Below are 27,961 nucleotides of genomic sequence, written 5' to 3' on the forward strand. Positions count from 1 at the left end.
CATATTTTCAAAAACGCATTTTCGAAAATAAGGATAACTTTTGTAAAAAAAAAAAACTTAAAACAACAAAAAGTCGTTTTGACTGTTTTCATCACAAACATGCCCAAAATTTCCTAAATGTGGAAAACGCTATAGACAAAAAAGAACGCGTTTTCAACAATCTCATGGCAGACACTTGAAACACAAAACTGAAAATGAATTCAAAACTGAAAACTGGAATATGAAGAGAACAATTCCTAAGTGTTTTGGAAGCCTCTTTTGGAATCTTTGTGCAGCACATCTGATCACTGTTGCAGCAGGTTACCACATGAAGTCTAGAGCTAAAACAGTTTGCAGTCCAGCCCAAGATAGTTCCAGTATCAGGGAAATCAGTTAGAAGAAAAAAAAGCTGCAATCCCCACACACCTTCTCACTCTCTTTTGAGAATACATTGACGTTCTTCAAGAGCTTGATATTTTGTTTGGAACTACCACAGAAGCAATGAATTCAAGATTCACCAGATGGATTTTTGAAGAAGATTGATGTCAAATGGTTTGAGTTATGGCATTATTTTAACTCTCCAGATGAGAGTTTTACTCAACTAGGCAATAATTATGGACATAGAGACTCTTGTTTAGTTTAGATTTTATGGTTCTTGTATATTAGAATTTTAGTTATTTAATCACTTAAATAAGATTGGGAACTTTATATTTTTTGTTTTCTACGTTTATTTGAATTCTTAAGAGTAGGGATTAGGATGTTATGTTTTTATTTTTTAGTTTAATTTGGTTTCTTAGTCTTGTAATAAGGTTATTTGTAATAATGAGGTTATTTATAGCAGGGTCGGAGTGGCTCCTATTAAAAATAAGATGAGTGAGATATGATTAAAATGGTTTGGTCATATGAGAAGAAGACCAACAGAGGCCCTTGTGAGGAGAGTGGATGGATGGAACAAAAGAAGTTTTCAGCAAAAGAGGTGGAGGAAGACCAAAAATTAATATAGCCAACTCCACCTAGGGGAAATAAGACTTGATATGTTATTCTTGTTATAGTCTTGTAAGGATTTGTGATTTTGGTAGGGTATTCTTCTCTTCCCTGTATTATCTTCTCTTCTCTCTATTCTTTGTCTTCTATTTCTTCTCTTCTCCTTTTCTTCTTCTTAATCTTCTTTGATATGACATCATTGCTTCTTGCTGTGACTTGCACTTTTTGTTATTTTCATATTGGAGAATTTGTCAGTACTGCTGCCTAGAAGAAAGTTCGGTGGGTCTCCCTCTCCTTGATACCTTTTGTGATACCATGTTTTGATGTGCCACAGTTTGTCTGTTGTGCTAGATTCTATGGTTCCTTTTTGTTTCTTGCCATGGGCTTTGGCTGGCATGTGGTGGGGCCTTGTTTGTGGCTTAGCTAGTTGATTTCTTATGCTTGTTTTCTCCAGTGTATTTTTGTGATTCTGCTGTTTTTGGTGGCTCATTTTTTTTTTCTTTTTCTTGACTGACCATGAACCATTTATTCTTTTTTGGGTAACACACTTCTAGGCAGTAACATGTCTGAACATTGTTGAGAGTACAAAATGATAATATAAAATAAAAAGTTAACCTTCTATCTAATAGCTTAGACTTTTAGATTAGATGGTGGTTAATAATTCAACATGGTATTAGAACAGGTAAAGGTTTTGAATTCAAACCTCACCCCAAACCCAGTATTAAATTGTTCCACGGGTTTGAACTAGTTATGCAGTGAAGGTTGGTCACACATGAGGTGGCGTGTTGACAGTGAAAATGATACTATAAAAGATAAAGTTAACCTTCTACTAATAGCTTAAGATTTTAGATGAGATGGTGTCCTACAATTTAACAAACATGATGTTCAAAGTGATGTAGAGACCTAGTCATGCACCAATATTGTAATGTTGCTTCAAGGGCATCCTTTTTGATATTTTTTTCTCCTCCCAATTTCTATTCCAATCAGACATTTTACTTAAATTTTCTTTTTGATAATTTCACTGGCAGTTACTGCTGTGGATCTGAAGCAGACTGTGCAGGTTGATAATGACCTTCAGATCCGTGCCTATTATGCTGGACATGTAAGCTTTTGAACTTCTCTATAAATGCTTATGTCCCATTGCTATGGGTTCTGTGATTGCTAAGTTCATCAGCTGTTTGTATATAAGGCTTTCTTTGTTTTAATTCTTTAAGGCTATATTTATCTCCTTTCAAGTATTTGTTGCTGAAGATAAAGTCTTTATTGTTTGCCCATCACGAATTACTGTTTGTTCCCCCCTCCCCACTCCCTTTCTTCTTTCTAGTGGTGCTCTTTCTGATAATGGGATACTGGTCTTGTGAATCTTCTTCAGCTTTCCATGCAAAACAAAGAAATCATTCTTATCTGAGTATGCTTTTTGGTTGCAAGTTATATTATTCCTTTATCTTTATAGTTTCTGTATTATACAAAGCTATCCAACAAACTTCACAATCTGATGCTTGCTTTCTGTTCCTCTTTTCATGGAATTATGGAGTTGCTTCTAATTTATTTAATTCACTATCTGTGCTTGTTGAAAATGAGTACTGTTGGTACCCAATAGTTCACTCAAATACTCTTCAAAACAACCACAATACATGCACAAATCAGAAAGTAAAAAAAAGACAGAATTGAAATAATAAAAGAAGATCAAACCACAATTAATGCACATCGATTTTACCCTGGTTCATGTCATGGAAATGGCACTACATCCAGCAACTCCACTGAGAGAACAATTCACTAAGAACGAAAAGAAATCAGTACAATGGAATCCCTCGCCCTCTCATACAACTCGAGTACAATCCTCTCAAAGAATCCAAGAACTATCCTTCTCACAGCTCTCTCTCTTTTCACTATACTCGTATAAGAGATTATAATGAATGATTGATGATTCACAACTGATCCCCTGGCCTCATATTTATAAACTATGGGGTGGATCATCCTAGGGACATAATCGACTCTACAAAGTCTATACTACCCCTAGTAAATACAGATAATTACAGTAATATCCTACACACTACTGTCACTCAATCACCATCACGGACTCCTCTGATTTTTTCTAAGCTTCTAGCATACCAAACTCGGGCAAAACAACAACAGTGCTTATGTAACCTGTTATTGTGTGTCATGATCCTAGGGTTTAGATTGGAAATTGAGAAGAGTACGAGGAAGAGAGAGCAGAAATTAAGGGAGAGACGGAACATAAACAGAGAGAATTGAGGGAGAATTAGACAAAAAGAGAGGGAGAACAACAAGAATAGAGAGAGAACAAAGAAATTAGAATGGAACGAGAGAGAGAGAGAGAGAGAGAGAGAGAGAGAGAGAGAAACAAGAATTCAATTATCATTTCGCATTGACTAAATCTCTAGGTTACAACCTATTTATTGGCTTTCTAGGTAAAGGTACAAATCATCAAAGCAACAAAGTACAACAAAGGAAAAATACATGTATTAGATAATTCCTAATATATCCCTATAGCCGTGACAATTCCCCCCTTCTTGAGAGAGTTCTCATCCCCAAGAACTTACAACGAGTGACCATGGTTCTTCATCTAATCCTTGCCTTTGGGATCTGATTTATCCTTTTTTCTTTCTTTCTCCATCTAGGCTTCTTCCTCTTCACTTTTATGTTCCTTCTCTTTTACTTTTCCTGCAAATGTAAAATGTAGACTTCAAGGATTGCCATGCCAAGGCTCCCTTCTCCAATGTCAAAACTCTTAAACCAGATGGCAGCAACCTTCTCTTCCTTCATCTTTCGAATCTGGTCCACACCATGTGATATGACATCAATACTGTCATATTGTCCAAGATAAAAAATACTCAAACAGCAGTAAGATTTTCTTTCGTGGGAATTATCTTAACCTTTGACTCCTCAGCTCTTTTCGAAACCAAAGGCAAAGGAACAGTGCTCCTAGAATCTTCTTTCTCAAAACCATTCCTGCCCTCATCAGCTTCTTTCTTTGGTTCGAGTTCTTGTCGACTGCCTGTCCACGCTCATCAGCTTTAGTTTCAGCTTCCTTAGAGCCAATATAAGATTGTTCTTGCCCGAATTGTTCCATCAAAACTCCTTTAACTAGATGTGGATCCTCACAAACTTACTGGCTGCTCTTAAGATAACTTTTAGGCTGCAGCCTATGCTTCTGTAAATGGCTTCCAGCACCAATTCTTGCAGCTGAGCCTTCTCCGCAGCTTGTCTTACAGGGACCCAATGCATCATTTTCACTGTAGGTCGTAGCACATCATTAAGTCCACTAATGAAACTCAATACGAAATAAGACTCGGTCTTGGTTGGGTGGGAATTGAGCATAAGTGACGTCAATTCCTCAAACATGACCATGCAATCCATAATTGAGCCTTCTTGTTTCAACTTGTTGAGCTCCTCATTGCACCTCTCATCTCTGACCTGATTTAATGTTAATTCATCCCCTTCATGCAAACTGGAAGCATTAGGTATGCTTCCAATGCTTGCTTGAATTGGTCCTATAGTGGATCTTCCAAAAATTTCCTTGGGGAAACTGATTTGACACCCTTGCGAAATCAGGATCATTAAGTTGTTCGATTTTTGACTGAGGTTAGTGACTATTTCAGATATTTTATTGCATTCTTCCTTGGTTTCATTTCTTATTACAGCACATTCTTCCTTGAATGTTTTCCCAAATGATGGTGCACTTTCAAGAAACATGAATTCGGTAAACCTAGTCCACCTCTCTGTAGCTCTGAATTGCCAGAATTTTAGTCGAGACTTGATGTGTAAGTATCGCCTCTAGGTAATCACCTGAATTAAAGTACCTTTGATCTGAGTCACCTTCTTGAATCGCACTCGCTGTTGTTCAGCGATCGCTCAAGATTTGCTTCTGAACGCGTCTTCGTTCTTGCCTCAACCTCAATTTTGCAGCTAAGGTCCATCAGCTCTATTGTAACTTGCTTCCTAATGGCTCTCGTGGATCGTTGGAGATTGCTGAAATTTGTCGGCTCTGCTTTGCTGGATTGACGACAAAAATTAACAGTCGTTAGTCAACCTCCTACTTAGCCTTCAAGCTCCGAGCTGAGAGTGCCAAAAATTGTGAAATCAACAATCTTGAATTGTTGCTAGCAGTTGCCTTCCGATTCTAGATCTTGATCTAATTTCTGAAATCACAGTCGATAATTATTGGCTCTGATACTAGTTGTCATGATCCTAGGGTTTAAATTGGAAATTGAGAAGAGTATAGGGAAGATAGAGCAGAAATGGAGGGAGAGATAGAACAAAAATAAAGAGAATTGATGGAGAATTAGACAAAAAGAGGGGGAGAATAGCAAGAATAGAGAGCGAATAGAGAAATCAGAAGGGAATGAGAGAGAGATCAGAGTTGAGAGAGAGACAAGAATTCAATTATCATTTCACAATGACTAAATCTCTAGGTCAACCTATTTGTAGGCTTTCTAGGTAAAGGTACAAATCAGTTGTCACGACCCTAGGGGTGAATCAGTAAATGGTCATTAATAACCACTTGCATGTGTTGTTAGTTGCTAACTAGATGAGGGTTAAGTGGTTAGGGAATTAGCTTACTGTTTTGGTTGTTATGTTAGTTAGTTGTTATATTGTTAGAATGCTGTTATGGTTGTTAGAGGCTCTATAAGAGACCTACAACAGTATGAGGAAGTATCATTGGAGAATAATACAAAAGTCTTTCTCTCAATTTTCTCTCTCTCTTGTTCTCTCTTTCATATCCTCTCGTTCTTTCTTTCTCCCTCCCTCATTCTATTTGTTTTCCTACATTCATTTCTTTCTTGGAATTCAATCGGAATTCCCCTAATTATCCAGTTCATAATCTGAGGGCTTGACAAAGTGGTATCAGAGCCATGCAATCCTTGGCTGTGAATTTTTCAATTTGGGCAGAACCCTTAAGCAAGTGCATTGAGGGTTGGATCTGATACAAAACCAACAGTGTCGAAAGTGACTAAGCCGCAAGAAGCAGGCCAATGAAGTTAATTCCGTGGACGACAACTCGGAATTGAACTTGCAACAGAGCGCGTGCAAGCAAGGTTAGACGTTCTTGGATGCCAAATTGAACGAGTCACAGGTGACGACTCAAGAAGCAGTAAATTCTGGTGGTTATGAAAATTACAAAGCCGAACGATCTTGAGGGTCGGAGGTGGCCATTGGACGGTGATTGGGCATCGAAATTGGCTAACAAAGGCCATGAGGGTGTGATCGGAGAAGTGCACTGTCGAATCTTGAAGACGAAGTAGGAGGTAATTCGTGGTTGTGAGTTTCGTTGATTTTTGGCCGTCTGATCGAGATCAACCTAGGATCAATGGGGTCATAGGAGGGTGGTGAAGTAGTTCGGGGCTTTTGCCTTCTCCCACCCTAGTTAATTTCTGTCGGATTTCAGCATCTTGATTCAAATTTATGGATTCAAGAAGCAATCTTGCTAAAAGATTCAGAGCCTAGAAGTGGTTCCCGTAAGCAGTTCGAATTTGAGGATCGTTTCACTTGCGGATCAAATTTTGTAAGTGAAATAGGAGGTGGTTCTCGGCTGTCGTTTGATTGAAATTAGGATTGGAAGGCATGAAGTGGTGAATTGAAGTCTCGGCAGGTGGTAGAAGGTAAAAGATTGAAGCAATTGGAGACTAGATTGGAGACAATGGAAGTTGGGATGTCCCATACCCAAGATGCCATGCACCAAACGCAGGAAGAATTAGTGGATTGGAAGGAAGCCATGCAAGCTGCAAGAAAGAAGCGGCAAGAAGCTATCGAAAGGTGTCAAGAAGTGGTCGAAAAGTGTCAAGAAACAGTAGAGCAGCAGGGGTAGAGGATCTACAACACATTAAACATGTTGGCCTATTTGCCCCAATTTTGGTTGTTTGCTAGAATTTTCGCCAAAGCAGGCGTCGGAACTGATCTTGCCTCATTAGGGCAATCGGTCGGGAACTCCAGGAATTCTGGAAGAAGCGGATCAACATACAGTCCAAGAAAATCAGGGAAGAAATCTGCAACAATTGACGCACGCCCATGTACCTATGCGAAGGTTGGAGATTCCCATGTTCGAGGGGAAGAAACCACGGTGGTGGATAAGGAGGTGCGAAAGGTTCTTTCAATTCTATCGGATTCTCGAAGATCAGAAGATTACCCTAGCGGCGGCCTATTTGAATGAAGTGGCAGATTCTTGGTACCAAGGGTGGGTCCAAGATGAGGGGCTGTAAGGGGATTGGACAAATTTCTCAGAAGGGCAATGTGAGCGCTTTGGGGAGAAGAATATGGCAGATGTTGTAGAAGAATTCAACAAGCTAAAGTAAGAAGGGATTGTAATGGAGTACCGTCCGATTCGAGGAGCTGAGATCCATGTTATGTACTATGCAGCCAGGGCTTATTGAATAGTACTTGGTATCCAGTTTTATTAGTGGATTGAAGGAGGAGTTGCGGCCCATGGTGAAAATGATGGCACTCTCGTTTGTGAGGCAAGCTGCAGAAAAAGCTAAGCTGTAAGAAATGACCTTAGATGCCATTTTCAAGAAGCATAATATTCCCTACAAGCTGAGTTTATTGGTCGGGCAGTATAGAGGTGGTAACTCTAGGCTTTTGCTTGTAGGGCCTAATCAAGAGGCAGCCAAAGTATAGTCCTATAATAATGGCACGAAGGGTAATATGATGGAGTAGAAGAGACAATTAGGGCTATGTTTTAGGTGTGGAGACAAATTTAGCCCCGGCCATCAAAGTAGGAGGCAACTGATGAATATGGAAGGTTATGATGGGGAAAAGGAAGAAGAAGAGGAGGTTTCCCATGAAGAAACCAATGAGTGCAAGGTGATCATTGGGTAGGAATCATAGTTGCATTCTATATCGACTGAAGTATTTGAAGGAATGGTTAAAGCAGCGGTGGAACAGCCAGAGGCTGCGAATGTTGCTACACTTCTACCACTCAAAGGGGAAGAGCAAAGCAGTAAGAAGAAGAGAAGGAGGCAGCAAGTATTGAAGGTAGCGATTGGTTGAACCATAGCCTTTGCTGTCAATTCTTGGGGACAAGAATTGTTTGAAAGGGTGGGGATTGTCACGACCCTAGGGGTGAATCAGTAAATGGTCATTAATAACTACTTGCGTGTGCCGTTAGTTGCTAACTAGATGGGGGTTAAGTGGTTAGGGAATTAGCTTACTGTTTTGGCTGTTATGTTAATTAGCTGTTATATTATTAGAATGCTGTTGTGGTTGCTAGTGGCTCTATAAGGGACCTACAGCAGTATGGGGAAGTATCATTGGAGAATAATACAAAAGTCTCTCTCTCGTTCTCTCTTTCTCCCTCCCTCATTCTATCTGTTTTCCTACATTCATTTCTTTCTTGGAATTCAATCGGAATTCCCTCAATTGTCCAGCCCATAATCTGAGGGCTTGACATCTGCAAAGTACAACAAAGGGAAAATACATGTATTAGATAATTCCTAATATATCCCTAATATATCCTTGGGTCGTGACATTGTGCTTTTGACATAATCATAGTTTCCTCTGGTGTGTCTAGAATTCATGATGTTTGATCTAACAATTTTTATGTTGGTTCTTGGCTACCCAATATATCCCTCTTCCTTTATTTGGACTTGAGACTGCTGTAAACAGGAGGAAACCTTCAACATTGGAAGTGTTGAGGGGATTACTCAATCCATAGGCAGAGTTAGTCTCCTGGCATGTGTAAATTTTTTATTATTTTGTCAGGTCCTTGGAGCTGCAATGTTTTATGCCAAAGTGGGAGATACTGCGATAGTGTACACAGGGGATTATAATATGACCCCTGATAGACATCTCGGAGCTGCTCAAATTGACAGACTACAGTTGGACCTCCTTATAACAGAGTAAGTAATACATTTACATGTATTCTGTCTTGTTATTTTACTTTATCAGAATCATACGTATTCATGGTAAATTGTGGTAGTTCTTTATTAGCTCATGAACTTTTTTATGGGTGCGAATAATAAGGAACCCTATTGTGTGCATGCAAAAGAAAGGTGCTATGTAACTTTTTGCAGTTTTTCTGTTTCATTCATTTGTCATGCAACCCATATATGTAAGGCTTTCCAATATTTTTTATCCTAATATAGAATGAAAAGAGCTGTCAACCTATAAATACACGAGTAGTTTTGCTGCTTGTTAAAATGAAAAGTTAAAAATTTTTGCTATAACCTCATGGCTTTTATTGATGTCTCATGCAACTTTACCTTAGCAGCTGATTCTTGAAAAGTTCCATTTGGGATTTTGAGATCCTTCATCTACTCTGCTTCTCCTCCTCTTAGTGAAATTAACGAGACACTGAAAGTGGACTTCCTATGCGGCTTTTGTTTCTGCCAAAAATCTCTTGAAGCAGCATTCTAACAAAACCCAAATTCCTCCCCTTTTCATTGATTTTTTGTAACAAGTAAAGGCACAAAAATCTGTTTTTAAGCCTGCTGAATGTGCCAATTCTAGGAATCTGTCAACCTACAACTTTTAGCCTGAAATATTCTCCTACCTCATCAATATTTTCTAAGTTAAATCTAACTGCAATCTTGTGGTAGGTAACCTTTAGGCCCTGGTTCCCTAATCTCTCCTACTTGTTGGGATCATTGAGAATGATCTTAGATATGTAACTAGGTTTAATATGTATGATTCCTGATGAGTAAGGGAGTTAGATTATGAATAGGAAAAAATGCCAAAGGGAAGCAATTTGTTTACTTGTTAAGAGAAATAGATGGCAAAAGGGGCAAGGCTGTGTGAAGTCCTTCCATTCAAATTCAAAAATATCCTCACATGACCAAAAATGAGGGCTATGCAATAAATATCTTTTAATCTATTAACCAATGAACAACTTCCTCTAATATACTTACTTTGTATTCTCCAAAATGCTCCATCTGATGCATAAATGAGCTACAATTCACAGCTCTTTATATGCTTTTCAAACACATTCTAGAGTGTAGACCAAGATTCAAATAAAGCAATGGCAGTGACTGGCATTAACCAATGACACATAAAACTGAGAAAAAGCAGGCTCCACAGGTTCCAAGCCAGATTACATTGTTGGTTCCTAGTTCTTATACTCTCCAACCCATGCATCATCAAGTACGATGCATAGGAGGTCCTTTACCAAGGTTAACAATAAGAATTATAGGATTTGTTGCTTCTGAACTCTCTCAAGGCACAACTTTAGTTGGAATCCTCACATTTCAAATGCTTTTGTAAAGAAAAGATATTTAGGGGCAAGGATGCCAAAAACACATTTAACCTAAAGAATGCTATTATTTCCTTTTCATAACATCCACATTATCTTCACTTTGGACTACCTCCACTTTGTAATGAACATTAGAAAACCCATCTAATCCTTCAAGCTCCTTGTCTTGAATCTGCTGAAGGAGCAGTCCCCACATTTGAGAATTTAAATAATGTGCAAACGAGACATTCTTTTCCTTGTCATAGCATACAGGTCTGGACATATCAACATACCAACAACATGCCAGAACCTCGCTGTTCTGCCATCCTAAGTAGCAAAATTACTTTCAGAAGGAGATTCAGCCAGCCCTTTCTAATCTCTTCTACAGGTTAACCCCCTAAGAAGACCTAACATCTCCAGAAGTCCGTTGCTGTTCTTTTGGATAAATGTTAACCAAATTCAGAGGAATGGTCTCCAACCAATATGGTTCTGGACCAGTATCTCAGCCAGTGAAGTTGATGGGATTTTGTTGCCTGTGAAATTTCTATAGAGAGCCCTTTTATGTAGCATGCGTGTATATTAATTACTACAAAAAAAAAATAAAATTTGAGATGTAGTTCTGTATTGTATTTGATTTGACTGCTTTTTTAGCTTGGATGAATTTTTAAGGAATACGAGAATGATAATTATTCCATCAAACATAATCTTGCAGGTCGACATATGCAACAACTGTTCGTGATTCAAAATATGCTCGAGAGAGGGAATTTCTTAAAGCTGTATGAAGTCTAACCTGTCAACTCTTTATATTACTCTTGTTGTTTGAATTATTTGGTTTATGTTTATTAGGCAATACTTTTAGCTAATAATTTAATGTGTTTTCACTACCTGGTTGCTTTGTTCTTTATGCGAAGGTCCAATCACTATCTTTCACCTAGAAATAATTCATATCAGTTGTGGTAGGTAGGCCATTTTTACTGATTATCATAATTTCTACAAAAAAAAGAAAAAGAAAAAGGGTTTGGTCTTTTGTTTTTAAATATTTTCTTCTACTTTAAAGGTAGAATAGCTTCTTTTTTTGGGCCTATGCCCAGGTTTATGGGTTTTGGTTGATACATAAATGCCTGTATGGTTTGGATTTTGCAGCTTGGCAATCTTTTCTCTTCTTAAATTGCTTGTCAAGTTAGTGGCAATGCCTGACTGTTTCTTTTAAATGTAGATTAAGGAAATAGTAAAGGGTTTTTATTGGTTTTTGTAATCTGCCTCAATTGAACCCCTTATTATTTATTACTATTATTATCTAGGAGCAAAACCAAGAATACCAGGGCAGATTCTTCTGGTTTAAAGGGTTATAATGTTAAAATCAAGAAAAGGAATGTGGAAAGAACATGAGGTTTTGAGTTTTGACTAACCAAATGAAAGGTAAAAGAGTGAAGCAATTACCAATAAGGTGGAATTTGTGAGTAAATGGTTAATATCTAAACTTGCTCTACCTCATTGTAATACCCGGTATTACATGGTATTGAAAAAAATAAATAAAATTGGATTATTTTGTCAGGACCTCGGGTGGTCTGGGAAGCCCAAGGGTCAATATCGATAATTAATTAATAAAAATTGTCGAATTGACGGCTGGGAGTGCCTCGGGACTGAGATGTCCAGGGAAGAGGGCCAGGGATTGATGAACGTCTTGAGATGAGGATAGTGACGCTGGAAGCGGTCCGACCGGGAATAATTTTTGGAATAAATTCTGTATAAGCCCGAGTGGGTACCAATACCGAATAGTCGGAGGGGACCTTCTGGACACTGAGGGGACCCTAGGGGTGGTTCAGTTTTCTGAGTAAGGTAACCCTTAAGTGTTTTCGGATCGAATAAAGGTCCCGTGCAGGTTCAGGGACAAGGTTGGTATTCCCGAGTAGCGGTCGATTAATAATTTTGATAAATCGAGATTTGTTGTAGCTTGGTGGTATAATTTAAAGTCTTGGGAGGGTCCAAGAGCAATTATAGAAAATCCCTAAGTGTAATTATTAAATTCCTTAAGTGGGATTAATGTGAAATTGGGGGAAATAATATAATTTATGTATTATATATATGTATATCTGTGTGTGCGCCGGAGAGGAAGCTTCCTTGAAGCTTCCTATATGTTGCCCCTGATATTTTGAATCAGAAAGAGGAAAATAAAGGGATTTAATTTGGTATTATATATATGTTATGTTGTTTTGTGCTCGTGTATATGGGAGAGGAAGCTTCCTTGAAGCTTCCTCCCAAGTTGTCTCTGCAAATTAAAAACAGAGAGATAGCATGGTCGAGAAGGCCATCTGCGCGCAGAGAAACAGAGCTCGGGAGAGAGCTGTACCGCGAGAGATCGAGAGAGTGGGGGAGATCGAGAGATGGAGAGATGGCCGGTTAGAGGCTGCGTGATGCAGCGACGACCATGGAAGCAGCGACGGCTCGAAGAAGCCGCGGCCATGGCCGCGGTTGCAGGAGCTCGGAGAGACGAGGGAAGCAGCGAGGGCCGGCCAATGAGGGTCGAAGGTGGCCGGTGAGGTCGTGCGAGCAGCGGCCAAAGGCAGTAGCGGGTCGGAGCGAGCAACCGCGATCGGCCATGGCAGTGCAGTGGTGCTCACGCTGCTGCTTGCAGCGATGGCTCCTGGTAGCGGCGGCCAGCCGGTGCAGTGTGGTCGGCAGTGATGGCGCAGGAAGCAGCGGCCGGTGAAGCTGGAAGGCGGTGGTTGGAGGCTGCCGTGGGTGAAGAAGAAGAAGGAGCAAGTGGCCGCGCGCGGGGAAGAAGAAGAAGCACAGTGCGTGCGCGGGAAGCCGGGGAAGAAGAAAGGAAAAGAAGGAAAAGAAAAGAAAAAAAAATGAAAAAAAAAATGAAGTTCTGAAAAATAAGAGAAAAATGGAGAAAAATCTCGAAAAATTCCAGAAAAATGGGAGAAAGTTCTGGAATTTAAATTGGGGTTGGAGGAGCGTGTCGGGAACTCAGAAGTGAGATTTTTGGGCGCAAATGGCCGCTCGGGAGGCAGCGTCGATGTGGGCGTTTCCGAATTTCTCTCCAAATGAGTCGAGGTAAATTAATATTTTCTTCCCCAATTATTTGCATTAAGCGAGTTAATGTAAAATAGTTATTTGTTGGATTAAACCCTATGTCGGGGTTGTTTGGAAAATTATTGATGGATGGTTTTGATGGTGTGTGTGGCGAAGTTAAGGGTATTGGTTTAATGCTGGATGTTGATAGAGTTGGGTTTGTGTGTATTTGTATCTAGGTTCGACCGGGGAGGCGGTGATCCTAGAAGAGCTCGAAGTTCGGGCTGGAGTTCGTGCCGAGGCAGAGTTGAGACTTCGAGCCAGGTAAGGGACGACCCCATGTGGAGGTGGCCTTGCAAGTTGGTAAATATGTTTGATAATGTTTTTATGTTGCATTGGCATGTAGTGGTTATATCTTGTGTGATGCAAGACCTAGTGGACCAATGGCCATATGGAGGACTAGTGTGGTGGGGGCTGATAGGTTGATGCCTCAAACCTTAGTGGGTTGTGAGGATGAGTGGACCTAGCCTCATTTGCATGCATTGGCATACATAAACATGATTATATTCATATTTACATGCATTGCACCCTTACTAAGTCTTTATGACTCATGAGGTTTTACCTCATGTGTAGATGTTGCAAGTCCAGATGGAAGCAGGGATGGCGCCGGGAGGCTGTTGTGGCAACTAGCTATGTTGCCCAAGTTGTGTATTTTATTACCTCTTGTGCGTAGCCATGTGGTGTTATGTATATATACCCTTGTGAGTAAATGTATGTGTTGTTGAGCGTTAAATGTATTTAATTGTTGTATTCATCATAGTGTGATAGATGATTGTGAGATTGCTTGTTGAATGTGGCATAGTTGGTAAAGCCAAGTTTCGGACCGAGTAAAGATCAGCGAGGTATGTTCTCATAAATCCCCAATACTCAGCGAAGTGTTTGTATGCTAGCTTTGTGCCTGGGTCACTTCTGGCTTGTTATGGGGCGAGCTGAAGAGAGGTGAAGCTTACTCGGGTTTCGGGTCTTGGTCCGTTGGATTTTTCTTATTTGAGTTGGGACCGATTCCTGAGTGGAGCGAAGGGAAGGACGAAGCCTAGTTCTCACCTAGGGCGTTTCCTGTTGAAACATAGTCCAACCCTTCAGTTGTGGTTTGTCGGGTGAGTAATCCGATCGATTATTTACCGGTGGCGCCTGTAAGTGGGAGCGGGTCGTTACAAAGGCGCAAGGTGCACTGAAACGCAGATTAGTGCTTGGGGCTAGGCGCTAGGCATAAGGCGAAGCGCAAGCCTCAGGTACACGAGGCACACATTTATTCAAAATGCTTAGAAAATACTTACACACTATTCTTTTCAATATGTATAAGGACATAGATGTGAATTCATAAATCATAAATGACAACTAACCAATCCTATAATAACCACTAATATTATTGCAAAAAAATAATTAGTTTCTTCTAACTGCAAAATAGATTAGAGGAAAGAACAAATTATAGTAAAACATATTGCAAAAAACAATTACAAGAAAAAAATTAGTTTCTTCTAGTTTCTTTTGTAAAAAAAGTTGCAGTAGAACACATAGCACAAAAAGTTATAGAAACACAATTAGTTTTTTTTAAATTGCAAAAGAAATTAGAAGAGAGAAAAAAATAGTAGATCACGTAATGAAAGCATTTGTTTCTTAGCAATTAGTTTATTCTAAATTGCAATAGAAATTAGAAGAAAGAAAAAAAATAGAGTACACACAATGAAAAATAATTACAACATTTGAATTAGTTTCTTCTAAATTGCAAAAGAAATTAGAAGAAAGGAACAAAATTGAAGCAGCAAAACATAGACATGAGTAGTCCTCTAGCAACTGAACATCGCTGCCAAAGGATCCTAGCGAGTAGTAGATCCAACAAACCTCTAGCTTACACTGCTAGGTTTGCCTCTCACTAATATACAAGAATATGCAATCAAATCAATAAGAAATAAGATTTAAGATGATAAATGGACTAAAAATTAGAGTTTTACAAGATGCACCACATAGGCCTTTAGCCTTGTGCCTTGCATGCGCACGCCTAGGAAGCACCGCAAGCATGCACTGTGCCTCAGTGGTGATGAGGGGCACAGAGCTCATGCCTAGGTGTGCCTTTGAAACTATGCTCTACCTTGTAAGATACATATCAACACATGTTCATACGTGAAGCTTTGTGCCTGCTTGAGAGGAATTGAGACTGGAATATTTTGATACACAGTCAAAATTTGGATATGATGTTTCTTTAAGAATCTATCATGACATGATGCTTTTATTTAGTGGTATACTTGAGATTAAATGAAATTTAGGGAAAGAGGAGATTTCTATTTCCAATCTGTTTACAAGTCCAGAAATTTTTTTTTATGGTTAAATTTTTGTGAGTTTCTTCTTTATCAAATATGCTTAACATTAGAGTATGCTCAAGTGTCTAATTTGGGTCTAGGTTGGACACATCTGACACCCTTGACATATCCAATGGAATTGCACACTCAAAAGGTGCAAAAGGGTCCATGTGACACAAGCCACTAAATTATTACTATATGGAGCAGGTTTAGCTCTCCAGAAATGATTTGTTTATTTGATAGAAAATTTTGCTAACCAGTTTGATTGAATTTGGTTACTGTAATGATTTTCATGTTCCTATATACATATATGCATGTTGGTTATTTCATGATATATTTTTGCACTCGGTGTTCCTAGTCATAAGATGTATGAGACATGATTAAGATGGTTTGGTCATATAAGAAGGAAGATCATCGAGGTTTTTGTGAGCAGAGTGGATGGAATGTAACAAGTATGTGGCAAGAGGTAGAGGAAGACCAAGAAAAACTTGGTGGGAGACACTTAGGGGCTGTAGTTTTCTATTTCCATTTTTTTTATGAAATCTGTACTTTTCATTTTCTGTGGAAAATTTGAAAATGGATTCAAATTTTAGAAGCATAGAAAACTAATTTTCAATCTAGAAAATTTGAACATGCATTAAAAAAGAGGGTTTTTTTGTTTTTTTTGTGCAACTTTTCTTAAAGAAGGAGAAAAGGAGATTATTTGGGTGGAAATTTTGTGGAGAACTGCGTTCTTCAAATTTGCAAATTAATTAGTAAGGAAAATTAAGAAAACTCATTTTAAGAGTTTTCCAAGTTTAGTTAAATTCTAGAAAAGTGCATTTTCTGGATCTCTGTTTTTTATTTAGAAAATTTTTGTATTTGAACAAGTTTTTTAATTTCCCATTTTTTTGGAGTAATTTTCCAAAAAACTGGGGGCTATTTTCCACAGCTGCAGCTAATTAGCCATTAGGTTTGATATTAATTATATGCGTCTTATAGAAGATAAAGCCATAGATAAAAATTAATAGAAAGCTAGAATTCATCTAATTGACCCGGATAGTTGGATAAAGGCTTGGTTGGTTGTTGTTCGTAGTCATGAAACCTTTGTACAATGGTATTTCTTGAACCTAACAGTTTGTATTGCATGTCAACATGCCTTCTTTTCGTTAATGCTGCAAAATGGCCTCATTTCTTCATTACCGCTACTGATTGTAGGTTCATAAATGCGTTGCTGGTGGAGGAAAGGTGCTCATTCCTACATTTGCTCTTGGAAGAGCTCAGGTTATCTCACTAAAATAACCATTTTATGGGCTTTTGTATGTATGGACCTGTTCTCTATTTCCAATTCAGTTATGGAGAGGAATATCTTCCCTCTTTTTTGTATTATGAGCTGGTTGAGGAATATGTTGAAGAACACCACTAGCATCTTATAGATGGTGATATAGAACAGTGTCGTGAACAGTAGCGGTGAACAGTGCACAGGGACAGAATAGTAATTACAGCATAATTCTATTTTAGATTATGTCTATTTTAGTCTTTTTTCATGTTAGGGTTTGCTATTATGATTGCTTGTTGCTAGGGTAGTATTTAAAGTCTTTTTCTTTTCTCTTAGTGGCAGTTTTTTATAGAATTCTGGAAATTTCTTTAAACTTTCTGGTGGAATCCAGTTCCTTTGATTTCTTAGAGATTTCGCTTGAAATCTTTTCTTCTTGCTGCGTCAAGTGGTATCACCCACGGTTTCTTCGTCTCCATATCGTTGACTGCTATCTTTCTCCATCAAATCAACCATGGGTGATGAGATTGCTGCCATGAAGGCTGAAATTAATGCCCAAAACCAACGGATTGACAATCTGTCCACACAACTTGGAGAGATTCGCCAATTGTTGTTGCAGGTTGTTGGAAATAGCGGAGGAAACGACGTTGGAAACCCTCCACCAGCCAACATTGGCAATCCGTAGCGTCCTAACCAAAGGAATCACCGCGATATAAATGCCCATGGTGAGAGACAACGAGGAAACAATAGGCGGCCTGCAATTGAAGACAGTGAATCAGATTCCGGAGAGGATTTTGAGGATCCGCGTCAATACCACAATCGTCAACACCAACACCGAGGCACCTGTGACAACTATAGGATTAAGGCGGATATCCCTCCTTTCTCGGGAAACTTGAGGATTGAAGAGTTCCTTGACTGGATGGTGGAAGTTGAGCGATTTGTGGAGATTATGGAGGTCCCTGAGGAGAAAATCATTAAGATGGTAGCTTTTCGTTTGAAATCTGCAGCTGTTGTTTGGTGGGATCAGTTACAGAAAACTTGCCAGAGACAGGGAAAGAATAGGGTTCGAACCTGGAAGAAGATGAAACAACTTATGATGGATCGGTTTTTACCTGCTGACTATGAGCAGATTTTATATCGCATGTATTTGGGATGCACACAAGGCAACCGATCAGTGTCGGACTACACCCATGAGTTCATGAAACTAGCCGAGTGCAACAATTTGATCGAATCTGAAAATCAAAAAGTAGCCAAGTATATTAATGGACTGAAAATTGCTTTACAAGATAAAATTGGGTTGCAGAATCTTTGGACTTTACAGGAAGCCATGAACATGGCATTAAAGGCTGAGATGATTGGAGTTGAGAGAGCGGCGACCAACTATCGTAGGGCTGCCACACCTATTGAACAACCACTAAACAGTGCTATTGACAAAGGAAAAGCGACTGCTAGCTCATCTAGTTCCCAGAACAAGGCTAATATAGAAGGAGGCAACACCAAATTTGCTAATAGAGGAGCAGGGCGAGTTCTACCTCAAAGGGAGAATCCGTATGCCAGACCTTCAGTTGATATTTGCTACAGGTGTCAAAAATCTGGACATCGCTCCAATAATTGTCCAGAACGAAGACAAGCTAACTTGGTGGAGCGTGAAGCGTTTTCAGAGGTAGAAGAAGAAGTGGCGGATGAAGGTGATTATGATGGAGTAGAGTTTGCTGTTGAGGAAGGATTGGAGAGATTAAACTTGGTGCTGCAGCGAGTCCTCTTGTCACCAAAAGAAGAGGGACAGAGACATAACATATTCCGTTCGCTTTGTTCTGTTAAGAATAAAGTGTGCGAAGTGATTGTGGATAATGGAAGCTGTGAGAACTTTGTATCAAAGAAATTAGTAAGTATGTTACAGCTACCAACTGAGAACCATCCCAATCCATATTCCCTTGGTTGGGTGAAGAGGGGGCCTTTTGTTCAGGTTACTAAGACGTGTAAAGTACCGCTCTCCATTGGAAAACGTTATAAGGATGAGGTGATATGTGATGTCATTGACATGGATGCATGCCATATTCTTTTGGGTTGCCCTCTGCAGTTTGATGTTGACTCTACTTTCCGGGGATGTGACAATGTGGTGTTATTTATGTGGGACAGCTATAAGATCGCTATGGCTCCTTTCAAACAGACGGGAAGTGCGAACAAACAAAGGTCAGAAAGTTTTCTTACTCTCACAAGCAGCGAGCAAGAAATTGTGAATTTTGCAAGGCACTCTGACTGCATCTGCCCAGTAGTGGTAAAAGGGCTTATGGTGGTTGGGAAGGAAGGAGACATGGTTCCAGTTGAAGCACAACAAATATTAAATGATTTTCAGGTTTTGATTTCAGATGAGCTCCCAAATGAATTGCCTCCTATGCGAGATATCCAGCACCAGATTGACCTCATGCCAGGAGCAAGCCTTCCAAATTTGCCTCACTACAGAATGAGTCCGAAAGAGAATGAAATTTTGAGAGAGCAGATTGAAAACTTATTGAAGAAGGGGTTTATCAGAGAGAGCATGAGTCCTTGTGCAGTCCCCGTTTTGTTGGTGCCTAAGAAAGGAGGGACTTGGCGCATGTGTGTTGATAGTCGCGCCATCAATAAAATAACTGTGAAGTACAGGTTTCCTATTCCACGACTTGAAGACATGCTGGATGTACTTCCGAGGTCTAGTATGTTTACAAAGATAGACCTTCGTAGCGGCTACCACCAAATTCGAATCAAGCCCGGGGACGAGTGGAAGACTGCATTCAAAAGTAAGGAGGGGCTCTACGAATGGTTGGTAATGCCCTTTGGGTTGACCAACGCTCCTAGCACCTTCATGAGATTAATGAACCAGGTACTTAGACCTTTCATTGGCTCTTTTGTTGTTGTGTATTTCGACGATATTCTCATTTACAGCAAGAACAAAGGAGAGCATCTTTCCCATTTGAGACAAGTTTTGGACGTGTTGAAAGAAAATCAGCTTTACATCAACCTGAAGAAGTGCACATTCTGCACCAAGAAGTGCACATTCTTGGGCTATGTGGTTGGTGAGGATGGTATACATGTGGATGAGGAGAAGACAAAAGCAATCTGAGATTGGCCGACTCCAAAATCAGTGTCCGATGTGAGAAGCTTCCATGGCTTAGCCACTTTCTATAGGCGATTTGTACGACATTTCAGCACCATAGTGGCACCACTCACTGAATGTCTGAAGAAAGGAAGATTCAGTTGGGGAGAGGACCAAGATAAGAGCTTTGCCCTTATCAAGGAAAAGTTGTGCACTGCCCCAGTACTAGCCTTGCCAAGTTTTGACAAGGTATTCGAGGTTGAATGTGATGCCAATGGTGTAGGTGTTGGAGCAGTACTCTCTCAAGAAAAGAGACCCGTGGCTTTCTTTTCTGAAAAATTGAGTGAGGCCAGACAGAAATGGAGCAGTTATGATCAAGAATTCTATGTAGTTGTGAGAGCCTTGAAGCAATGGGAACACTACCTTGTGCAGAAGGAATTTGTGTTGTTCACTGATCACCAAGCCTTAAAGTTTATTAGCAGCCAGAAGCATATCAATAAGATGCATGCTAGGTGGGTAGCTTTTCTACAAAAATTTCCTTTTGTGCTCAAACACAAATCTGGGAGTTCAAATCAAGTTGCTGATGCCCTCAGTCGAAGAGCCTCTCTATTAATCACATTTTCCCAGGAAATTGTGGGATTTGAATGCTTAAAGGAGTTGTATAGAGGTGATGATGATTTTGGGCAGATTTGGAGCAAGTGTGTGAATCACGAGCCTATGGCAAATTTCCATATCAACGATGGGTATTTGTTTAAGGGCAATCAGCTTTGTATTCCTACCTCTTCCTTGTGTGAGAAGTTGATTCGGGACCTACATGGTGGAGGTTTGAGTGGACATTTGGGGCGTGACAAAACCATAGCTACTTTGGAGGAACGATATTACTGGCCTCAGTTGAAGAGGGATGTTGGCAACATAGTCCGAAAATGTTATACGTGCCAAACGGCGAAGGGTCAGGCCCAAAATACAGGATTGTACATGCCACTTCCCGTTCTCGAAGGCATATGGCAAGATCTCGCAATGGATTTCGTGTTGGGATTACCACGGACTCAAAGAGGAGTTGACTCAGTATTTGTGGTAGTCGATAGATTTTCCAAGATGGCTCACTTCATCGCTTGTTGAAAAACTTCTGATGCCTCGAATGTAGTCAAATTGTTTTTCAAGGAGGTTGTTTGCTTGCATGGGGTTCCCAAATCCATTACTTCTGACAGAGATACAAAGTTTTTGGGGCACTTTTGGATTACATTATGGAAATTGTTTGGGACGAAATTAAATAGAAGCAGCACTGCCCATCCTCAAACAGATGGACAGACAGAGGTCACAAATCGTACACTTGGGAATATGATTCGAAGTGTGTGTGGAGACAAACCAAAATAGTGGGATTATGCATTAGCTCAAATTGAGTTTGCGTATAACAGTGCAGTTCACATAGCTACAGGTAGATCTCCATTTGCTATTGTGTATACCGAAGTTTCCCATCATATTGTTGATTTGGCAAAGCTACCTAAGGGTAAGAGTACGAATAAAGCTGCTGAACAGTTGGCTGAAGAAGTGGTTGCTATTTGTGATGAGGTAAGGCAAAAGCTGGAAAAGACTAATGCAAAGTATAAGACAGCGGTCGATTCTCATCGTGGAAATAAGCAGTTTCAGGAGGGCGATTCAGTGATGGTGTTCTTGAGGAAAGAGAGGTTTCCCGCTGGTACCTACAACAAGCTGAAGCCTCGAAAATATGGTCCTTTCAAGGTGCTTAAGCGGATTAACGATAATGCCTATATCCTTGATTTGCCAGCCTCCATGGGAATTCTAGTACCTTCAATGTGGCAGACTTGTATGAGTACCATGAAGATTCCGAACCCCTCTATCCAGAATATAACTCAGGGTCGAGTTCCTCGGAGGTGGAAGGGACTGATATAGAACAGTGTCATGAACAGTAGTGGTGAACAGTGTCGGTGAACAGTGCACAGGGACAGAACAGTAATTACAGCATAATTCTATTTTAGATTATGTCTATTTTAGTCTTTTTTCATGTTAGGGTTTGCTATTATAATTGCTTGTTGCTAGGGTAGTATTTAAAGTCTCTTTCTTTTCTCTTAGTGGCAGTTTTTTATAGAATTCTAGAAATTTCTTTAAACTTTCTGGTGGAATCCAGTTCCCTTTGATTTCTTAGAGATTTTGCTTGAAATCTTTTCTTCTTGCTGCGTCAGATGGGCAGAAGTTTTTCTTCAAGTGTAGTTCTTGGCATGTCTCACCAATCTTTGAGGTTGCCATTTCGCAAATACAGTATTTTCTGTTATAGATTATCTTCATACCTCAGAGGTTTGGTCTGTGTGGCAATCCAGTTTCTGTGGAGCTTAGTGGGTTGGAAGGAATATTTGATTGTGACTTTTTTGGAATTATGTACTTGGTTCTAAATTTGAGGGACATGCACAAAAAAAAAAAAAAAGAGAGAGAGTAGTTCAGCAATATCTTATTTCTTTTCTCTCTAGAAGAATTTGCTGTACCAGGCTGCTTTTTAGGTTAGCATCCCATGCCCCCCATGCTCTTTGGTGTGCTATTTTATCTGTTGGGACTTTGAGGTGCACAGATGGAATCCTCAATGAGTTGTTGCATATGAGAGAGTGAGTGAGAGTTTGGTCACTTCCTTTCATTCTTTGAGTATAAGGGGTGATATGCAGCCATTTTTATATCTGTTTGGTGATTTTCTTCCTGCTATTGCCTGATGAAGGGCAAGACTTGGTAGCAACAGGTTAAGGTTTCTCCTTTGTTATTACAAGGCTATTGGCTTGAGTTGTGGATATAACCTCTTTGCAAAGTAAGGGTAAGGCTGCACCAAAAGATAATTCTTCCCTAATCCTTGTAAAGTGGGGAATTTTGTGCATTGGGGACACTCTTTTTTCTGTCATAGTATAAATATTTTCTATGTACGCTGTTATTTTATTTGTTATAGTTTCTTTGGCATCTTGCTTGTGAAATTTAAAATGTATTATATGATTTGAATTTACTGTGACAGAGGATGCACTCTTGTGCTGAAAAACTTTTTGTCATCCAATAGGAACTCTGCATATTGTTAGATGATTACTGGGAGCGCATGGATCTTAAGGTTCCTATCTACTTTTCAGCAGGTTTACTCTGCATAACCTTTCTAATTGTATATTTGAAAGTCATTACATTTTGGTCTTTAGCTAGTATATCCTGCCAATCTTGCATTTTATATTGTCAATTAAATGAGGATGTTGTTTTTATGAATTGGCCTTCATGATAAAATGGTCAGATTTATTCATTGATGGTTTCAGGAATTATGGCGATCCTGTGGTGGAACAGAGAAAAAAAAAATGTTATACTTAAAATTAGCTTATGTTTGGTGTATTACTTTTGTTAATTTAATTTCATAGGAGTTTTGTAATAAAGTCTGTAAAAAATGAACTATCTATAAGTGCCAGGTTATTTAGTATGGTTTCTTCCTTCGGTTGTTTCATTTCTCCCTTTGTTCATTTCAGCCTGTCGATTTGTTTATGAACATTATTCTTTATCTGCAATAAGTTAAAAAGTGCAGCTTGAGTATGATCCATGCAAAGGGGCCAAGCAATCCAAGAAAAAAAATTAGAATTTGGCAAAAGCAATCACAAACAAAGAGGGATTAAAAAAAAAAACTCAATGAAATACTACATCCTAGGGTGTAAAAGAAATGCCACTTGCTTCCCAAAAACATTGCATAAGATATGAAGGTGTTAATCCGTCATTCCATTGTTTTTCTTTGATGATGGTTTATGTATGCATGTGTTTTATGCATATATGACTTATGATTTAGTTACGCACTTGCATGTTAACTGTAAGAGATATCCCCACGCACACATACAATCAATATTTGTGCACGAACACTATGCAAATATTATCTTTGTTGAATTAGAGAACTTGAGAGAGCCAAACTCTAGTTGGAGGAAATACATATAGATTATACACCTATTTATATTAATACTAAATGAGTCCCGACATGAGCCATGACATAAACTTGACATAGGATAAATCTCACACTCCCCCTCAAGCTGGAACATATATATCATATGTGCCAAGTTTGTTACAAATGTAGTTTATTTGAGGGTGTGTGGGGGTGTTGTTGTAGAAGACGACCGCGAGGAATGAGGCAGTGACGATGGCAGATCGGCGATGTAGCGGTGATGCGAGATTTGTGCGATGCACAAGATCCAGAGAAGAGGTCGCAGGATCTGAGAGCCGTGCTGGAAGGAGAAACAAGCGCGAGATCTGAGGTCGCGCTGACAATGGCAATACTTTGATGCTGAATAGAAGCCGTCAATCGACCAGGGAGATAACGTTGACAGTGGAGAGGCGACCTGACCAAAGAAAGAACAGGCTGACAGCAACGTCAAAGGGACAGATCGACGACAAGAGGTCGCGAGCAGATGACGAGATCTGAAACTAGATCTAAGATGCCATTGTTGGAGCAAGATTTGGACCGGCCAAGAAGAAGATGATTGGATTTGAGGGATTGGCGATCGGAGATGACGGATTGATGGTCAGATTTGAGAAATGATGGTCGGATTTGAGGTCTGATAGCTAGATCTGACCGGATCTGACAAAATGACAGCCGGATTTGAAGTGGGTCGCAAATCTAGGTGGGTCAGACCAGATCTGGGTTGAGATTTGGGTCTTGGCCGTGGAGCTTGATAAAAATCAGATTTGGGTGAGAAGAGCCAAGATTTGGGCAACATCTTGGAAGAGTTGGATAAGCCACAATGACGGCCATGAGGGGTAGATAGCCAACAATGCAAGATCGGTCGATGAAGAGTCGACTGACGGAGGAAAGGCAACCGGAGAAGGCAACATCGTTGGTTGCAGAGGCGGTCGTGATGCAGTTGACGAGATCTGAAACAACCAGAGGAGAAAGGGCCAATGGTCGCACGATACGTTTCAAATCTAGTGGATGAACGGTTGCAGAGGCCAAGGTCGACGGCGGCTAGTGGACTGTGGAGGTAAGGAGGAAGGATGATGGTCACAGAATAATTAGATCTAAGGATGGTGAGGCAAGGCGAGTTAGATTTCGTCGGTGGTGAGGCAAGGCAACAGACAGATGACATTGAGGTAGTGGAGGCACAGTGGCGACGATAGCAAAAGTCGTAGACAAGCGATGATGGCAGCGACAGTGCAGGCCGCGAGCTGGGGATGAGATGGTCGCTGCTGGAGAGGAGGCCGGATGTGCAAGTGACGCACGCCGGAGTTGAGGGAAGAGGTTGGCAATAGCGTGACGGAGGCGGCGTTGAGACAGCAAGGAGGCTGCGGCTTCAACTAAAGTTTGTATGGTGGCTTCGATACCATGTTGAATTAGAGAACTTGAGAGAGCCAAACTCTAGTAAGAGGAAATAAATTTCTCATCAAACATATAGATTATACACCTGTTAACTTTAGGACTCTTAGATTATATCCTTAGGCAAGAAAACCCTCTCATAAACCCTCTCCAACACTCACAGATGTAGTGGAATTATAAGAACAAAAAATGAACAACAGAAAGAAATTAACAGAATTGAAAAGATCAAATCACAAAAGAGACACAACAGATTTATCTTGGTTCAAGCCAATTTAATTGGCTCTACATCCAGCAGTTCAACACCCCAATTGAGCAATTTTTATTGAGAAGAATCTGATCAGTACAAAACCCAAGCTCTCATACAATCTTATCGCTTAGGTACAATCCCTTGTTCACTCTAAGAAAGCTTAAGAACTCAATACACAAGTCTCACTTTCTCTAGAACAAAAGTACTCACAATAGTGACCGAGAACTTGAAAAGAAAGAAGAAGATGATGCTCGACTATTGCCTTGCCCTCTTATTTATAGAGGAGGTGGAACCCCTATAAAACTAACAACTATAGGGAATTTACAGTTAGATCCCAAAGTTTACATTAATTACACTTTGACTTAAAAAACCCTAACTGTCTAATAGCTTCCACTGATCTTCCAATCGATAAATTCTAGGCAAACCTCAACAACACCTATTTATACTAATACTAAATGAGTTCTGACATGAGCCATGACATAAGCATGACATAGGCCATGACATGGGATAAATCTCACAATCTCTATGATTTTTTTGGGAACCATAATGCATTATTGCCCAAGGAAATTAGTTACAATGGCCAGGCTAGTCTTTGTTTGTTTTGTATGGGAGATTTGGGACAATTGATTCTCCATATATGCACAAAATGCATTGACAATAGTCAGTGATCATGATATCAAGCCTGCAGTTCCAGTGGAAAGTTGTTTCCCATTTTACTGTGTTGTTTGTTCCTGTCTAGATTTTCGAATTTCTCTTGTCATGATAGAGCTTTGAAGAGGATGTGCAAGGATATGCTTGTGATGTGTAGTGTGTAACACTTTTATATGCATGAGGTTGGGGAAATTTTCCTGTTACAATTCTTGTATTTCCTTTGTTGGCAACGGGTGACCCTAATACTGTCCCATGCTAACTTCTTGATCCTAGTACACATCTACTGTTTGGATCCTTTCCCTTGTAATTTGTTTTTCTTTTCCTTTTGTCAAGTTTTTGCAGAATCAAACAAACAATTCTGAACCAATAGTACATGATTACATCCAGTTGATTTGCAGAGTTATGAATTAGTTCATCAGTCAATTAGATTTGATGAATTAAGGGGAATTTTTGTTATGTGCAGCATGCCTGCAGAGAACTTCTTTCACAGTAGGCTATCCATTTTAATTTCTTTTTGTAGCATTTTAATCATCTCTGACTGTTAAAATAGCTGTGCTTGCTTGCTTTATAATGTTCTCTATTGTTCATGATTTAATGGTATTACTCATTTTGGATTGTGTTCTATTTTTCAGGTTTGACCATTCAAGCTAATATGTATTATAAGATGCTCATCAGCTGGACTAGCCAAAAGGTGAAAGATACATTCGCTGCTCGCAATGCATTTGATTTCAAAAATGGTATTCCTACAATTCTAGCTTTCTGTTTCATAGGATTGGACGCAGCTGTTCCTTAATTAATAAATAGCAAGGTCAATTGGGTGTTGTTCTCTCTTTTGCCTTGTTGATTTTGCACATGAGCTCAACCTCTGAGTTGAGCATCTTCAATTTTGCATTCTTTTCTTTGCAATTGCTACTCCTTTGACCCTTCCTCTTTTCCTGATTTGATACCCGTCAGTCATTGACTTTATCCTGCTATATGATTTTTTATTTTTTCTTGCGATTTATATTATTAGAATATCAAAATGTATCAAGAGAGACTAATTTACTTGGAACCCAATTAACTTGAAAGAAAATATCAAGCTTTTATGTTGTTGCATACAAACAAATAGCATAGAAATTTCTTTTGGATTTGCATCAATTAAGAATATATTTTGGTCTTCCTATGTTTTCACATGGGAGGCGAATATTCTTCCCTGTTGATTGACTTAGTTTAGTGTCAGGAACCTGGGGTTTTAATAGGAAATTACTGAGAACAAATAGGATTGGAGGGGGAATTGGACAGAAAGAGGGAGATAACAAATAGAATTGAAGGGGGAAATGCAGACAGAAGAGAACAAGAAAGAGAGTCAGGGGGAATGAGGGAGAGATTTAAGAAGTTGAGAGAGAAATCAAAATTCAAATTATCATTCATCTATCACATTCTCTAACATATCTGGCTTATTTATAGGCTTTCCTATCCTTTTAGTTACAATACAACTGAAAGGTACAACTACAATAACTGCAAGTACAACCACCAAAAGAATTACATATAGTTCATAATTACTACCCTATCATTGGGGTCGTGACAATCCCCCCCCCCCCCCCCCCCCCCTTCCTTGAGAGAGTTTTTGTCCCCAAGAACTTATAGCAACAACCATTGTTTTCTTCATCCAATTCCTGCCTTTATTATTTGGTTTATCCTTCTTCTCTTTTTCTTTTCTTTCTTTCTCCTACTAAGCCTTTTCCTCTTTTCTCTTACGTTCCGTTTTGTTTTCCTTTCCTGAAAATATAAAATGTATTCCTTGAAGATCTCTATGACAAGATTCTCTTCTCTAATAATTCTAGTAATTTCCTTAACCTTCATACAGGCATTTTGCCAGTGAGTTGTAACAATAAGCATTCCGGCAGCAACCTT

At 39.5% G+C, this 27,961-nt stretch overlaps 1 protein-coding gene across 1 annotated transcript in view; it reads left to right on the forward strand.

Moving 5' to 3' along the window:
• Positions 1-27,961, forward strand: part of LOC127810625 (cleavage and polyadenylation specificity factor subunit 3-II) — an 87,733-nt gene that overhangs the window by 1,831 nt on the left and 57,941 nt on the right. The window contains 6 exon segments of the mRNA XM_052350194.1: positions 1,992-2,065; positions 8,683-8,819; positions 10,860-10,923; positions 16,723-16,788; positions 22,903-22,972; positions 26,701-26,805. Of these exon segments, the coding sequence (XP_052206154.1) occupies positions 1,992-2,065; positions 8,683-8,819; positions 10,860-10,923; positions 16,723-16,788; positions 22,903-22,972; positions 26,701-26,805 (516 nt within the window).

Source organism: Diospyros lotus, chromosome 9 (assembly GCF_014633365.1).
Source record: "Diospyros lotus cultivar Yz01 chromosome 9, ASM1463336v1, whole genome shotgun sequence".
NCBI classification, from domain to species: domain Eukaryota; kingdom Viridiplantae; phylum Streptophyta; class Magnoliopsida; order Ericales; family Ebenaceae; genus Diospyros; species Diospyros lotus.